General features: G+C 40.8%; 1 protein-coding gene across 1 annotated transcript in view; it reads right to left on the bottom strand.

The window, feature by feature from the left end:
* Positions 1-16,927, bottom strand: part of JAZF1 (JAZF zinc finger 1) — a 190,481-nt gene that overhangs the window by 16,169 nt on the left and 157,385 nt on the right. The window contains exon 4 of the mRNA XM_072153721.1: positions 5,052-5,221. Coding sequence (XP_072009822.1) covers positions 5,052-5,221 — 170 coding nt within the window. The remainder of the gene's footprint in view (positions 1-5,051; positions 5,222-16,927) is intronic.

The following is a 16,927-nucleotide window of genomic DNA, read 5'->3' as shown; positions in this document are numbered from 1 at the left end:
GAGGTTGAGTTCATGAACTCATCATTGTATGTGTCCTGTGAATCCATTAACCATGGCCTTGCTGCACAGTTTTCCTCTGAACAATACCAGGTACTGGTACTATGTATTCTAGGGGCTTGACAATGCTATATATAAGTGCCAACAAAGCAATAAAATGATAAGCAAAGCATGCAAAGTTTACTGAAAATAAACCTATAAAGCAGTGCAAACTGGATTTACTGCAGCTGAAGTGCACGTAGGAAGAGGGTAAAGCCACTGGGACAACATGAGGGTTATAGACCTCACATAAAAGATCTGTAAACAGTCACAAGGTAGGTCAAGGGCAGAGTTAATGTGTTGCCTGTCAAGATACAGTTTTAGGAATGTTGGTGAATTACAATTGCAAGACAATCTATAGACAAATCAAGATGGCTCATGTACCTCATTGGAAAGTAACACCAGGGAACATCCAAGAAACGGAGCTAATGCCAAGGAAGGGTGTGCCAAAATCAGCACTGGCCTGGCTTACCTTCTGAAAGCTCCTTCTCGCCTTATGGGTACACAGTAAACTTCCTTTTGGCAAACTTTAACTTAAAAGTCAACAAGTGTTCAGTTACAACATATCTCATGCTCTTACTGACCAAGTAAAGTGTCTTATACCGTATCTAAGTAAAATAACCTTCTTTTCCCAGTCCTGCAATTATAGGAAAGTATCAAGAACTATTGGAAGATCTGTCAGAACCGTTTATATTTTTTGTTTTTATGATAATTTTTTAGAGATTTGAGAGAAACTATTCGTTGTCTCATAAATTTGGTACGACTCTGCCATTATGATCCAAAGTGAAACTGAATCTTGTCTAATTAGTTCTGGATGAATATTTCAAAATAGTGCCCAGCAATACCCATGGACTCGGCTATCCCCGTGATGAGCAGGGCAGACAGCTGGGCATGTCCGTTCTGCTCCATTCATATCGGACCCCGTTCTAATGACCTGTAGGGGTCTCATCACTTGTAGGAAAACCCCTTTAAAGTAGATAACATTTTGGACATAAACCCCATATCCATGAAGGCATGCTGACGATTTAGGGGCCCCAAACCTACTAACAGGTTCATAACCTGTTGGGCACTGTCAACGGGCTAGTTCTAAAATCTGCCCACTCGTCCTGCATTTGCAACATTCCCCATTGAAGGTGTTCTAGCTATAGTTATATGCATTAAACATCCTCAAACACAATACGGTATATTTCAAATGTGATGTGGTGTGTAAACGTAACAAGACTCAGACTATTAGAAACAAGACTCTTTGGCCTTGGTTCCATATTATGAGCTTAATCTGACTTCTGAAGAAGGTCTGAAATGCCCCCTATTGTTCAGATGATCTACGTGGCGGGGAAGGAGCCCCACTTTGGGAACAGCAGGGTGTCTGAGGACAATACAGGGGAGGCAAGCAGACTGCAGAGGGAGAGCTTTATAATATATAATTGTACACTATCATAAAATGGAATAAATTATGCCCTATCTGACAAGCTATTTCACACAAAAACCTTGAGAAATAAGAAAAACAAAAAACCCAGCGAATATTTATTCAAGTCGCTGTATCATTACTTTTTATTTGCCGCTTGCTCCATGTTTGTCAGCTTTCCCGTGGCTCATTAATTTCATTCCCTTCTGACTTAATGGTGTGCAAGATATCCTTGAGACAGTCCTTGTGCATTAGAGATGAAGGTGGTGTGATAGGAAAAGCAGGCAGGAACAGTGCGGGCTTATTTGGGCAATAAAAGGAGGGCTGGCAGTCAAACAGAGAACAGACAGGATGTAGCAAATTACAAGCTTCTACCTCTCCATTCTCTCTTCTAAAGAAACACTTGCTGCAGTATAGGGATGCCCCCTGGGAAAAGGGACCCCTGTTACAATGGCAATGGCTAGTTTGCTTCCTGACTTAAGACATTGTCGTTTTACAATATGCCCTCCCACCATCAGCTTTACTCATAAACACTGCATTCTCGGGAAGAAGAGAACATTTCTGTGTAATGGGCATCTGTGGGTTTTTTTTTATTTTTTATATGTGTAAACTAGTCAAAACAGATAAAAATTTTTTTAAAAAACCTGCGTTGCTTAAAAACTTGCATGGAGAAACCAGAGGCGGGCAGAGAAGGAATTGTGCCGTAATTAGGAACAAGAGCGTCTTACAGTAGGGTTTGTGGGTGTGCCAGGCTGTACCAACTAACACTAATTTATTGTATCTGGCCGCGCCATAAATATGTTCACACTGTTCGAGGCTTAAATGGACAGGAATAAACATCATGTGAGACACAAGTGTTATTGAGACAGTCAAGAAAGCCCTTCATGCACACAGCGGTGACAGCCCCGGGCGCACCTCTGCTGGATCAGCGGCTGGGATGCCATGTTTAATTGCGTCTCTTTTACGCTTTTATTTACAGTCCTTCTTTTTCAATACTTAATATCAAAAGTCCATTCACCTCTAGGCATAAAAGCGAGACAAAGGCAATTAGGAAAGCGGCTATTAGAGCGGCGATTATATTGTTAAGAATTAAGGTGTGCGAGGAAAACAGCAGCATGCAATGTGAACATGCCTTGAGTGAGACTAGAAGGCAGGAGGACATAGGGGGAGTTGCACATTTTGGAGAGGGAGGTGGTGTATTTGCTTCACAAGTGATTATAAGATAAGATAAGATAAGATAATCCTTTATTAGTCCCACAGTGGGGAAATTCACGTATTGTCATAAATAATTACTAAAAAAAATTTAAGAGCAGTAAACGACCTCAAATCATTCATTCATTCATAAACCTGTTCCACAAAGCATTTTTGATATTTTCATGAAGTATGTTGCTCTATTTCTAATTTAGATGGTTGAGAAATGGTTCTAAATATGTATTTAAACCAGCAGACATTGAAGGAATAAATCATTACCAGAATATTTTCAAACAGATTAACATCTTATTTCATCATCCACAAAATCAACTTTGAAGAGAGATGTACACTAGTCACAAAGGTCAACTAGTGCTGAAGTCCAGCTCTCCCTGCCTCAGAATGCCCCTATCGCCGTAATTGATGCTTTAAGCTCCTTGTGCCCTTGTTTTTAAGAAAAAAGTATCTAAATATTATGCAGATGAGCCTGAGGGGCTCAAGGGTCTATTAAAAGCAATTGAGCCCAGAGCCCCCCAGGCTCATTTGCATAATTTTAATATCCTTTTTATATAAAAAAAAAACAGGGAATTAAAAGCTAAAAGAAGCACAGATCCTAACAGAGGGTGCACACATCAGTATGTCAGTGTGCTTGGCAGACAATCCTTCATCCTGGTGAAGAGACTTTCTAAAGGGGGGGATGGACTTCAGAGCTAAACTTTCTGCCTTCATGACTTTATACAACCAATATACATCTCACTTCAAAGTTGATTTCCTGGATGGTGGCACCACAATGGGCCATGAAAGAATCTACTTGGCAACAAACTAATAGTATTACTTGACAGTGTCAATTTCTGCTGACAGGTTCCCTTTACAATGTTTCTATATTTTTTTTAGAAAATCCTACAGGGCTGTCCAACTCTTGCACTGCTACTTTAATGCAAGTCAAATAAGTTCACCAGTTCTCTCTGTTCCAGCACTCTCCCGAGCAGGGCCTTTACTCCTATTGTTACATATGACTATGTTTTTACCCTGTAATGTCTTATTTTATTTGTATATGTCCCCCATAATGTGTAAAGCTGTGCAGAACAAGATGGCGCTATATAAATGAAAATTATTACTGTGCAAACATAAATCAACCCTGCAACAAGTCACTGGCCTCAGCAGTAATATCTACACACACAACACAACCCTGTCCCTAGGGTAGTCTGAGAAACTGGTGGCCATCTTAGTAAAAGACAAAGCTATAGTAGAGTAGTCTGAGATGCGTGTGGCCATATTGATAATAGAAAAAGCTATAGTAGGGTAGTCTGAGAAGCTGGTGGCCATCACAATGAAAGACAAAGCTATAGTAGAATAGTCTGAGAAGTGTGTGGCCATGTTGATAATAGAAAAAGCTATAGTAGAGTAGTCTGAGATGCGTGTGGCCATATTGATAATAGAAAAAGCTATAGTAGAGTAGTCTGAGATGCGTGTGGCCATATTGATAATAGAAAAAGCTATAGTAGGGTAGTCTGAGAAGCTGGTGGCCATCACAATGAAAGACAAAGCTATAGTAGAATAGTCTGAGAAGTGTGTGGCCATGTTGGTGAAAGAAAAATCTATAGCAGCGTAGTCTGAGAATCTGGCGGCCATCTTCATGAAAGACAAAGTTATAGTAGAGTCATTTTGAGAAGCTGGGGGCCATCTTAGTGAAAGACAAGTCTATAGATGAAAAGGAGTCATCCGCTCTCATATGCCAAAGCCTAATAACCTGGCCTCCGTAAGATATAGGGAGATTAAGGTTATAACTACCAATAACAATGGAGCCCAGCATGCGGAGGTTTAGGAGGTGTCAGAACGGGATTGATCAGTCCCTCCAGGATGATGTAGAAGAGAAGAAGCAATGAGAGAAAAGTCCATATTGATCTTAATCTTCCCATTTCCTGAAATGACTTGGTGCACTTGGTGGTCATAGTGGTGTGGGGCCCCGTGGTTAATTGTTACGCCCTGGGCCATTTCGCCAGCTGTTAGAACTTTCCATATGCAGACAGCAGGCTAGTTAAAGGACATATGCTTCTCTAAATAGAGTCCTTATTGAACTCCTGGAAAGATCTAAAGCAATGACTGGATGTCCTCTGTGCTACGGTTATATTGATAGAAGTATCCCTTAAAGGGATATAAGCTTTTTAACTGGAGGTGCATTTATTTTTACTATACCATAGAATTTTTTGAAGGTCACAAAATGTCTGGTATTTATCATTATTATTATTAGGATTATTTTAAGCGCAAAATTTGTAAAAAGAAAGCTACATTCTAGTATAGTCAATATTTAATCCCTTACTTCTAGGATATTTCTCCCTGTTGGTGAAAGCTGGAAATCTTTGTTGGCCATATCCCACAGGTCCTTTTAACACAGGTAAAGGTAAAACAATGTTCACTTTACCTTATATCTCTTTTTACATCCAGGAACTGGACAGGCAAATGGCTTCTCATCCCCTCCATTCATACACATGGAGCTCAGAATTGCTTCAGAACTAATGGCACTCTCTGTGGTCCAAGATTCATCACTGTCAGAGTCTTCATAGTCAACTTCTTCCTCATCATATTCACTACCTGTAGAAAAGGAAAGCAGAGGGATATAATATATAGGTTATGGATGACATCAGTAATCATAACTAAGGAAAAATATGAAAGTGAAGTGATACATGTGACGTCTTGGGAATATAAGAAAGACAATAAATCTGTAAAGGGATTCATTACCAACAAGCAAAGAAAAAATAGGGCGAGGGAGGTAAAAAGTATATGGTAATAAAAGAAGCAATACTTTATTATACTCTTATGCAGTGTTCATATAATAATAACACCCTTTGGCAGCCATTAAATGGGCCTATAAAATGATAACATCTAATATACAGTCTATAATGCAACTATGTGGTACAAAAATTATAATATTACCATAAAGATGCCACATAAAGATAGAGATACGAGTGATGAAAGCTGATGGTCAGTGGTTTAATATCAGTGGCCAGAGAATGTCTTTTCTCTGGTTGGTCCTATCGCAGGCCAGTCCTATCTTAGGCCACTTCAATCTCGGGCCGTTCTAATCTTGGGCCACACCTCTCTCAGGCCATTCCAATCTTAGGCCACACCTATCTCAGGCCGCTCCAATCTTGGGCCACACCTATCTCAGGCCGTTCCAATCTTAGGCCACACCTATCTCAGGCCGTTCCAATCTTCGGCCGCTCCAATCTTAGGCCGCTCCAATCTTGGGCCACACCTATCTCACGCCGTTCCAATCTTAGGCCGCTCCAATCTTAGGCTACACCTATCTCAGGCCGTTCCAATCTTAGGCCACACCAATCATAGGCCACTCCTATCTCAGGCTTGTCATGTTGAGCCTCCCCGTCACTTGCACTAATATATGAATCAGGAAAGCATGGGGGGGGGAGTATAGTTTTAGTAGTATATAACAGAATTTGCTTACATGACACAGGGCTGCATCAAATTAATGGATCGGTGCCCATGGGTTTTATTTAAACGGACCCTGTAACTGATCCATTAAAAAGTAGAGTATGCCCTAGTTTCACGTATCGCAGACTGAATCAAATCAGCTGTGAAAAACAGACAATATTGTCCGATTTTTGCCTCATTCATGTGCAGGTAGCAATACATTGCAAAAGGCGGGTCTGGGCTGCGGTTACATGAAAAGCCATAGCTTGTCCTAAAGTCACCAAAATACCGATTAGATACTCACCGATGCTCCTCAAATTATATGGCCATACATACCCCCTAGTGCTCATGTTTATAATATACATATATACAGTATATATATATATATTTATATATATAATGCATCTAAGCAAAATACCTTATGCTAAAGTAGTAACCACATGGGCCAATTTCGCATTTGAATACTATAATCCGACCGTTTCAGGCATTAAGAAACATTCGACCATTCCTCATATATAGAGGCCATGTGAAACTATAACACAAAAGAGGAACATTCTAGTTCAGACCTAGAATACAAGCAAAGCATAACATACAGTAAATGGCGGCTTCCTGCATCGTTACACTCTTCAGATCCGGTTATGAACCTCCTATTATCATAAAACTGAACAAAATTAGCAGAATTTTTATTTTATTTCTTCCATAAAAAATAAAAGTATATATACAGGCGGTCTCCTACTTAAGAACACTCGACTTACATACAACCCCTAGTTACAAACGGACCTCTGGATATTGGTAATTTATTGTACTTTAGTCCTAGGCTACAATGATCAGCTGTAACAGTTATCACAGGTGTCTATAGTGAAGATTTAGTGTTAATATTGATTCATATGACAACCCAACATTTTAAAAATGCAATTTTTACAAAAGTTCTGGATGAGATTACAATGATAAAATATACAGTTCCGACTTACATACAAACTCAACTTAAGAACAAACCTACAGACCCTATCTTGTATGTAACCCGGAGACTGCCTGTATTTTCTACGGTTAATTTGTTACCTTGTGTGTAGTGTCAATGTTAACTCCTGCAGTGCCAGGGAGTGGAACAATTATACAAACAGCTGCTGACTGACTAGGACACTGTTACCCATTGATAAAAGGCACAAACTTCACCTCATTGGGGAATAAAAGCATGAACAACTTCTCTCTAAGGTTAGGAGCAGAGCTCACCATCCCAGAGCCTAAAGTCAGAGCTGCCCAATCCTTAGGAGCATAATTCTACAGATCATAAACCGTGTCAAATAATATGTTGACAAGTCCTAATGCATTTACTAGCCCTCTGGAATTAATGGGAATTATGTCAGAACATTAATAAGAGTTACAGCAATTACGGTCGCACAGTTCAGTCCCTCAGGTGTGGGAATGAATGGCATTGTACGGCCGGCCAGGCCTGGGATCTGTGCGCGGCATAAGGTGTCCGGGCACCTGGAGCTCATTTCTCTTTTCATTTCAATTTGTGTTTTAAGCTTTTTAATCAGGCTGTCGGAAGGGGAGCAATGCAATGAGGGGAGGGGAGGGGGTACTACTGTGCCCTAATCTAAGGAAATCTGTAAATTGAGACTATACAAGATTCTGTGCTAAGGACCAGTCTATGATGAGAAATAACCAAGAGAAAGGTAAAGATTTACAAAAGAGGCATAAAGGTAAAAATAAATTCCTGACAGTAATGAAGGAGCTGTTCAGCATTATATGGCCACCACTACTAACATGTATATATACTAACATATATATATATATATATAGCTTCTCGACACTTGTACCGCCGACAGGTAACTGGGACGATTTTCCAATACTAATGTATGTTCAGCCAGGGTTCATGTGTAGCGTACCAGTGAAAGTAATAATAAGATAAGATCTGCTATCTTATAGTACCTGGGATAAGAGGGGGTGTGTCCTGCTCGACCAGCCCCTCCTCCTCATACCTTATACCTACTTACTGGTCACAGTTCATGTCATGTCACCAGAGTGACATCATCTTAGATGAGAGAAGAGTCACAGATACCAGACATGAGTCACAAAAACTAATTTGCATATCAGAAAAACGTCTGTAATTAAGGTACAGTGCCCCACTGGCAGCTAATTTTGGTGATATGGAGAACCCTTTATTCACGAGGCATTGTTAGTTTGGGTGGTCGAAATCTGGTGACAGGTCTTTAAAAGGTTTAGTTACTCTTTAAAGAAAGTTCTTGATTCTTAGACAGAACAAGAAAGAGATGGATAAATTACTCAACTTTGACGATTCTCTTTTCATGTAAAAATTAGTGATCAGCAGTACAAACTGTGAGCCAATAAATTTGTCTATATTCTACTATAACTGCGTTTACAGGTCTAGAGAACAGAGATATAATCTGCAGATATAAAGTATACAAGTGCGTGACACAGTATGAACTTGTACATGAGATGTATTTATTACTCTCAGATTTATACTTTTCCAACTGTAAAATTGTTGTCTTTTACTTTATTTGTAGAAGTGTTAATGAAGTAACTTAAGGCCATAGGGTCAATGAATAGTTTACTATTTCCCCGTATTATGGAATAAGACATCTACTCCTACATTTGAAAGGTGCTTTCCAGATTAATCATCAGGAGTTTGGTTCGAATTTATGTCATGCATAAATCTATTAACTTTATTGGGCAATAAAATGGAAAAAGGCAAGTTACTCTTTATCTCTTGGCAGAAATAGAAACCTCTTCATACTACAATGGACATCTATGAACAGCATTTTGAAATTTACATATAGGAATTATCAATCTATAAGAGTTAGGTGACTGCAGGGTCGGACTGGCCCACCGGGAAGGGGGTGGGGGCTATTTGTAATGTAACAATTGGGATCCTATGTGTAATGTGCCCATTGCCATTTATGGAGGACGTATATATATGGCATATATACGTTGGCCGTATTTACGTTCCCCCATACGGTCATGTGAATACTGCCTTACAGCACTAAAACAGTAATAACAGAAGACTAAATGTCCTTTGATTTCTGTGTATGCTGGCCGGATGGTTGTCGGATCCAGCCGGAAGCTGAATCCAGCACTGCTCCGATGGACATGTTTGTTTACATGGCTCGCGGACCGGAGCGACAGCAGAAGGGGACATGGGGAGGGTGTTGGAAGGTAAGTGCATCTTTATTTTTTTAAGAAGCTTCCTCCTGGCCACCTTTGTTTTTTTCATAACTCTCGGACAACCCCGAGAAAATTGGACAGAAGCTTTTTTTAATTTTGATATTTATAATAATATCACTAAGGTTTTATATAACTGTATCAAAATCATTTTTCCCAAACCTGGTAGTTGAAAGCATCCGAGGGATTGCTTTTAATATTTAAACCTTAACCCCATGGCCCTAAAGCTGATGGCAGTGTAATCTATCCCTTGTCTAGCTTGTGGCATAAGCAGGAAAAAACATGGTATAGTTTTCAGAAAACAAAGCAGGACATTTTCCACCTCCAGTCACGGGATGTTAATGGCATTCTGGCAAATGTTTAAACGATCTCCGCGCCGCCCCCTCCATCAAACACTCAGCAAGAATTAAAAACAGTTGGGGCACAGAAAAATGAACATCTGGTAGAAGCTTATACTGTATGCGCCCTCGGAGCACTCCCCTAATTAATGTGGTTTTGGCATGTGTTACTGGAGAATGTAATTATAAGATAGAAACACAATTCTGAATAAGCTTACTAACAAACTCCCTGGCCGCATATAAACACGCTGTCCAACTGTTAGAGAACCAAGTGGATCTTCTAGGCTTGGAAGAGAAAAACAATTGGGTGTATGAATGAGAACAGGCAATGACACATGAACATATCCTATTCATGAATCACAGTATAGTATTCACTACTCTAGATTTCTATCTGAGGTATGTTAGCTCATACCACCATCAGCATTTCAGATTGTGGACATTAATCATAGTGGGTCTCAGGTTCGCCTATTTTTGCGCCTGGTTTGTTCTTTTTTTTGGCTTTCTGATCTATGATGGATCTAGTTCTGCCTTAGTAAATGCGTTTTGGAATTGTCGCATGTCCGATTCATTTGTGCCTAAATTTGCCCCAAATTTGTCTCAAATTATGAGATCTCATTTGTGACCAATAATGAAAGGAGACTGAAAAATGTGACAGAACGTTTCAGGGCTTCATTTTTGCACAAAAAAGTATCATTATGCTGCAAATGCAGGGACTAAAAGTTACAGATATGTCGAAATCTTGCTCAAATTAGTATTTGACTTTTTTATTATAATGTACATGAAATTGGGTCTGATAATATTTTCAGATTTGTACAATAAGACAATAATCACTCACAGAGATGATCCTATAGAAAATGATGGAGTCGTTACTTGAGAAATTTAACATTTTAAAACGGCGCTGAAGTATTTTTTACGTTGCGTAGAGGTAATTTTTTCATTTGGGAAGCGAAAACTTATGGGGCACATTTACTCACCCGGTCCATTCGCCACTAGGTGTCGCTGCTGCGTTGAAGTTCGTCGGAATGCACTGAAGTACACCAAGCCAGGCCGGGTGCAGGTAAGCGCATGTCAAGCGACATTTTTTTTAAAAAATGCGGCGGGTTCTCCGAATCTGTCTGGTTTTCGTACGGCCACGGCCCCCGATTTCCGTCGTGTGCACACCCGTGCCGATGCGCCACAATCCGATCACATGCGCCAAAAACCCGGGGAAATTCAGGAAAAATCGGCGCAAAACTGAAAAATTCGGGTAACCCGCCGTAAAAACGCGATTCGGCCCCTTAGTAAATGACCCCCTATGTTTTTAGTAATGAAAAGTGAAGGTTTTTTTTTAAAGTCCACCTGCTCAGAGTTGGTGCATGTTTTCCGTCTTTTTAGGCACAAATTTGTGCTAGATCCCCTGCAACCATGTGTATAACAGCCTCTCACTATGTCAGATAAGGCGCAGGGACTCAAAACCACTAAGTGCCGGACTTTGCCGTGTGCCAGGAAATGTCGCAAAAAAGCGCCAAATTAACGAACTGTGCCAGATTATTGCGCAAAAAAACACTAGTCTAAAAAACTATGTTCAATGTTTCCCAAACTGTACATAATTGAAAACATGTGAGTAACTGTCTGTGTTTATTTTGGCAAATCATCCATCCATTTTTTCTTTCTATCTGACAAGACTGTACGCTAATACCCCCAGATTTTCCTGCCACACACATCTAAATGTCTTTCTCTCTCACCTTTATCTGTAATCTATCATCTGTATAGATTTACTAGGGGAGATTTATCAGAAGTAAAACTGTTCTAGTTGCCCATGGCAACCAATAAAAGCTCAGCTTTCATTTTTTCCACAGTTGTTTTTAAAAGTAAAGCTGAGCTCTGATTGGTTTCCATGGGAAACTAGAACAGTTTTACCTCAGACACTTCTGATAAATCTCCCCAACTGTCTAAAAAAACGTAAAAAACTGACACTTTTCCTAACTATCCATCTCCTATTGAGGGGATTTGTCACAGCCCGTACACCTGGAAACATATGCCAAGAATTACGACTACTCTGCTCTCTCCGCCGATTGTGCAGGAAGGGGTGGTGCTGGGCCATGCAGTAGGGCGGTGCAGGCGGTTCCTGCCACACGCCTGCGCACTGCCTACAGCCTTTGCTCATTCAGGTACAGGATAGGCTGCAATTCTACACTAGGGCAGACCTGATGTGGAATTGCCCCACCGGCACATTGTAGCTGCCCAGCAGGATTTATCAGGAGCTGGGAACCAGGGGGCGGGGTGGGGGGTAACATCATACTCTGGTGCACTTAGCACAAGCATATAAAAAGTGCCCAATTGACTTCAATGTAAACATTATTAGTTATACAAATAAAGGTACTGCAATAACGCCTATTATTCTTATTGTTGTGCTTGCACCTGACTCAAGCAACCTTTCCCAACCTTCTTATATAGGTCGTAATGGTGAGTTTGGAATCTAAAAACTCACAATGTATAAACCTTGTAAATGGATGCTAGTTGCGTCCTAGTTTATCTAATAATAAAAGAAAAATCGGACTGCTCAAAGAACTGAATATCGATGGATTGAAAAGCATGTAAAAGAAAATGCTTCCTCTAATACGGCACTACTGTATTGTATGTTCTTGACCACCCATGACCAATAAAGTTGGTTTAATTAAAAAAAAATGCATACATAACAGATGCCTGCCTAATGGATGACATAACTGATACATAAAATCTCAGTTCTTTACTTTTTTAACATAAGGAATGGAGGTTTAAACAGTAGTGAGAACTGAGCCTGTCACTCTGGAAAATATTGCCACCACCATCATATTACGTGTACCGGGCCCAAATGAAATAAGGTTCCACCAAGATTTTCAAACAAGGAATGTGAAACCTAGAAGACACACCCCAGGTCATCAGGGGAGTAACTTGGTGACATACACCTAAGCACAACAGCTTTATGGGGTTCATGTGATGTCTCCCCTACCAAGAGACCAGTATCATAAATCCCACATTATGATCAGGGGACTTGATATAGATTTTGCATTGGTGCTCAGCAGCCTTAAACTACACCTATCCCTAATTTCAATGTCCATTATTATGGCTGTTGGGTAGGTGTTCAGTAAACACCAGCAGAACTCTGCATAGACTGAGACAGACAAAGTTTAGTCACCAACGGTTGTCAGACAGCAGTCATGTTGTCAGACATGGGCAGCAAAAATACACAAGCTGAAACGGTAAAAGGAGAAGCTATCACACTAACTAATAGCTGGAACCAATTGGACCATATTGCTCATTGAAGGGGACATCATGAGAAGCTTCTTGCAAACAATTTGGAAACACGAACACTAGATAAAGATAGGAACACTTTTCTGGTGTTCGAGTCCTTTGAGGCACTGCAAGATGGTGCACTTATGTGACTGTGTGCAGAGCAGTGGCTAGTGCCGGACCACCCACACCATGTTTATGGAGCCAATAGGAGGAGACTAGTACTATAAACAATACATCATACTGTAATTAAGTGTCTAATAAAGATAATGTGCTTCAGTCCAGAAACTTAAAGCTACACCTCTGGGTGCGGGGATACAATCTGTACTTCTAAAACGGTCTGATAATATAGTACCAAGCCAGTCCTTGGAGCGTTAGATTATTAAGAGTCCCCATGGTTAAAGCACCAGTTGGATGGTCATGGGAATAAGAAATGCTAATCCAACTGGGCTGGAAACAAATATCTTAAAGGGGTTGTCCGACTTTGATAAAAATTATAGAGGTGGTGTGAGCTGTAAAAAAAAATTAAATAAAAAGATAAAATAATGCTGTACTTACCCCCACCGGAACCTTCCCTCTCTGTCGTGCGTCTGTTTGTTTACAGGGACACAACATCTCTTCTCCGACTGCTTCCGACCATGTCCCGGTGCCTGAAACTACCAAGTCTCAGGGGATGGGTGGGAGTGCCAGGTGCAACACTGAGGGATGGCAGCACGGGACACCGGGTGCGCCAGAGAAAGTAAGTACAGCTTTTTTTTTTAACAGCCCCCACCCCAGCCCACCTCTAGAATTTTTATCAAAGTCAGACAACCCTTTTTGTCAGACAAATATTGAAATGCATGTATCCTGTACAATATTTATTGACTATAAATTAAATATACAGATAAAATAGCAAATGCCAAAAAAAAACCTTGCATCTTGTGGGAACATAACAGTCTCTACATGTGTACATGACCTTTTCGGATGCCGAATAGCCAGGAAATATGCTCTATGTATTCTGCACTATATAGAGTGAAATAGTAGCCCTAATCCTGCATGAGGCCCTTACTGTGTCTCTTTGATGTCAGTGCTACTTAGGAGCAAGCGGACTAATTAGAGGTTTTGAAGTCTGATCTACAGGGATTCCTCTACTATGGCTGAGGGTCCGAGACATCACCTGCGGAGTCTGGCACACAACCCTAAGCTCAGCTGTGGAGATTTTCAGATGTGATAGCATTTAGGACCACAGTGTAAAATGTCTGTAATGGGTTTAATAAAGTAAATGGAACAACAAATGTAAACCATATTTAGGCTTCTACTAGAGTTTAACTTTGCTGTTAGAGAAAACCCCAGTATAATCTTTTTTACATAACAATTTAAAAAAATATGACATTTTAAGTCCGTAAAAACAGAAGTAATGAATTTTAATAAAAGATGCAGATCTAAAACATAACCTTTTAAAATTGCTGCTCAACTTCCAGGTGTCTGGCTTTACACTGCATCAATTTCATCTATATACAAACAATAGAAGCGGAAGTTTTGCTCATGTTTGTATTTCCGTAATTCTTACACATTTTTAAGAGAATAGGGGATGACAATCTGGTTAGTTGGGTTTGGCGACTGGAGCCTCCCCTGACCATAAGAAGGAAGGGGGGAGGTTATGAAGCAGCAGGTTGAACATGTGTCTTGCTGATCCAATCAATAGTATGGGAGCATCAGAGATTGATGAGCACAATGCTGAGATATCTCCGACACACTTATGCACTGTCCCTATGTGAGTGCTGCACCGCAAGTTCTGGCACTCCCAAAGAGAGTAAACAGAGCAGTAAGACAAATGTTCTACCTGCTTCTTCATTCATTATTGAGAATGTGAATCCCGTTTAGCAGAGGCCATAGTAGCCTATAGGATGCCACGGAATGGCCTTTCCATATGTTTATACCTGGAGTGTTAGATACCATGTCCTCTCAGATGGCTGACACCCCGACCACCATTTCGCCATGCCATAGGCGACCTGAGAAAGTTCCCTAGGACGACGCCCCCTCCTGGGTGCTGGGGAAGGGGGTGGATCTTGGGGCAATGCCCCCCTCCCTTTGCTGGTATAACTTAATAAAAAAAAATCCCTCTTCACTTGCCTCCAACATCTTTTCCCCGCTGCTACGTCTTCTTTTCTTTCTGGCAGCGTCCTACCAGGGCGCACACACTATGACGTCACACAATGCAGCGGCCGTGTGAGGTCACAGTGTGCGCTTGCGCGCAGGATGTTGCCAGGAAGAGGAGAAGACGGAACCGTGGGGAGATGAAGTCTCATCGTATGCTTATTTCTCACACGAATATGGTTAGGAAATGTGAGAGAACAGTCAGCCAACCCCAGCATAGCCTCAAATGACTTTTAAAAAAGATGGAAGGATAATTTTCCACTTTATCTGTTGTGTATTTTAAGGACAGCTTAGCATCAGCTCTGTGCCAGTCACTGGCACTCACTGTGGCAGGCCTAGGTACATTATTAGAATTACTTATACAAAATATTTCTGAAGATGTTCTGGAAATGTGGGAAATGTATGTCAGGAACTTTTCACATGCAGGGTGGTCCTGTAATTCCCAGTTTTTTTTAAGCAGACTACATTATACCTCTACAGTAAACACTATTCTTGAAACTGCAGTCGACAAAGCTATTTTTAGGATAGAAGAAAGGCTAAGAATAATAGAGAATAAAAATTAAAGAGTAACTTAATCCTTGATGCTTTGGGAACTTTGTAATATACTTCATTATGTAAAGCAGCTCCTCTGTGTCTTTTTTCTGCTCTTTCTCCTGTAGTGAGCAAGCCTTCTGACCTGAGTCCACCTTAGGTAGATAAGAAGGCTAATGGTTTACTTTATCCATACCTAGAAAATATTTCCCTTGAATATTCAGCTATCTTTATCAGGTTATTTTGTCTCTCAGCTGTCAGTGGATACAGGACAGAAAGCTGATTTACCCAAACTGCTTAAATAAGGAAGAAAGGCAAGGAAAAATAAGGACACATACTTGTTTAATAAAGTATATTACAAAGTTTTCTATCATCTGCATTATTCATTTGTAACATGTTTTAAAAGGCATCAACAGCAAACTCTGAAAAAACTCTGCAAGTAATGTTACCTCTCCATCACAGGAGAAAATAACCATTACACTGTACCATATATACTTGAGTAGAAGCCAAGTTTTTCAGCACAAAAAATGTGCTGAAAAACTCAAACTCAGCTTATACTGGTGTCAAGAAAAAAATAAAGTCAAAACTCACCTTTCAGGCGCACCCCGCAGGTCTTATCTTCTTCCGTCAGCAGTGGCAGGTTCGTGCGCAGTAGCCTCGCAGCTATGACGTCAGCCACTTCTGCCATCATACTGTGCGCCATCTGGGCCATGTGCACGGACTTGGCACTGAAGCAAGAGGAGGACCTGCCCCGGGCGTCACAAAAGTGAGTACTCCGTTTATTTTTTTTGTGCTGGGCAAACTGGGGGCTGGCTAGCTATATACAGAGGGCTGGCTATATACTAAAGGGAGCTGTCTATATACTATACAATGCTGGCTATGTACTAAAGGGGGCTGTCTGTATGCTAAAGGGGCTGGCTGGCTATATACTTAAGGGGGGATGGCAGGCTATATACTACAAGGGGATGGCTATAAACTACAGGGGGCTGGCTATATACTACAGAGGACTGGCTGGCTATATACTACAGGGGGCTGGCTATATACTAAAGGGGGCTGGCTGTCTATATACTCAAGAGGCTGGTTATGTAATAAAGGTGGCTGGCTATATACTACAGAGGCTTGACTGGCTATATACTAAAGGGGGATGGCTGGCTATATTCTACAGGGGGATGGCTGGCTATATACTGCAAGGGGCTGGCTATATACTACTAGGGGCTTGCTGGCTACATACTGGAAGTCTGTGACCAATGCATTTCCCACCCTTGGCTTAAAGGAAACCTACCACTTGAAGTGGCAGGTATAAGAGGGAACTACCGAGCACCAGCTCAGGGTGAGCTGGTGCCGGAGCTTATTTTTATTAGTGTTTTAAACCGCAGTATCGCGGTTTAAAACACTTTTTAAACTTTATGGCCGAAGCTGCTTCTGCGCA

The sequence above is a fragment of the Engystomops pustulosus genome, chromosome 5, assembly GCF_040894005.1.
Source record: "Engystomops pustulosus chromosome 5, aEngPut4.maternal, whole genome shotgun sequence".
NCBI classification, from domain to species: Eukaryota; Metazoa; Chordata; class Amphibia; order Anura; family Leptodactylidae; genus Engystomops; species Engystomops pustulosus.
The sequence above is the reverse complement of the archived record's forward strand: the minus strand, read 5'-3'. Positions and strand labels throughout refer to the sequence as shown.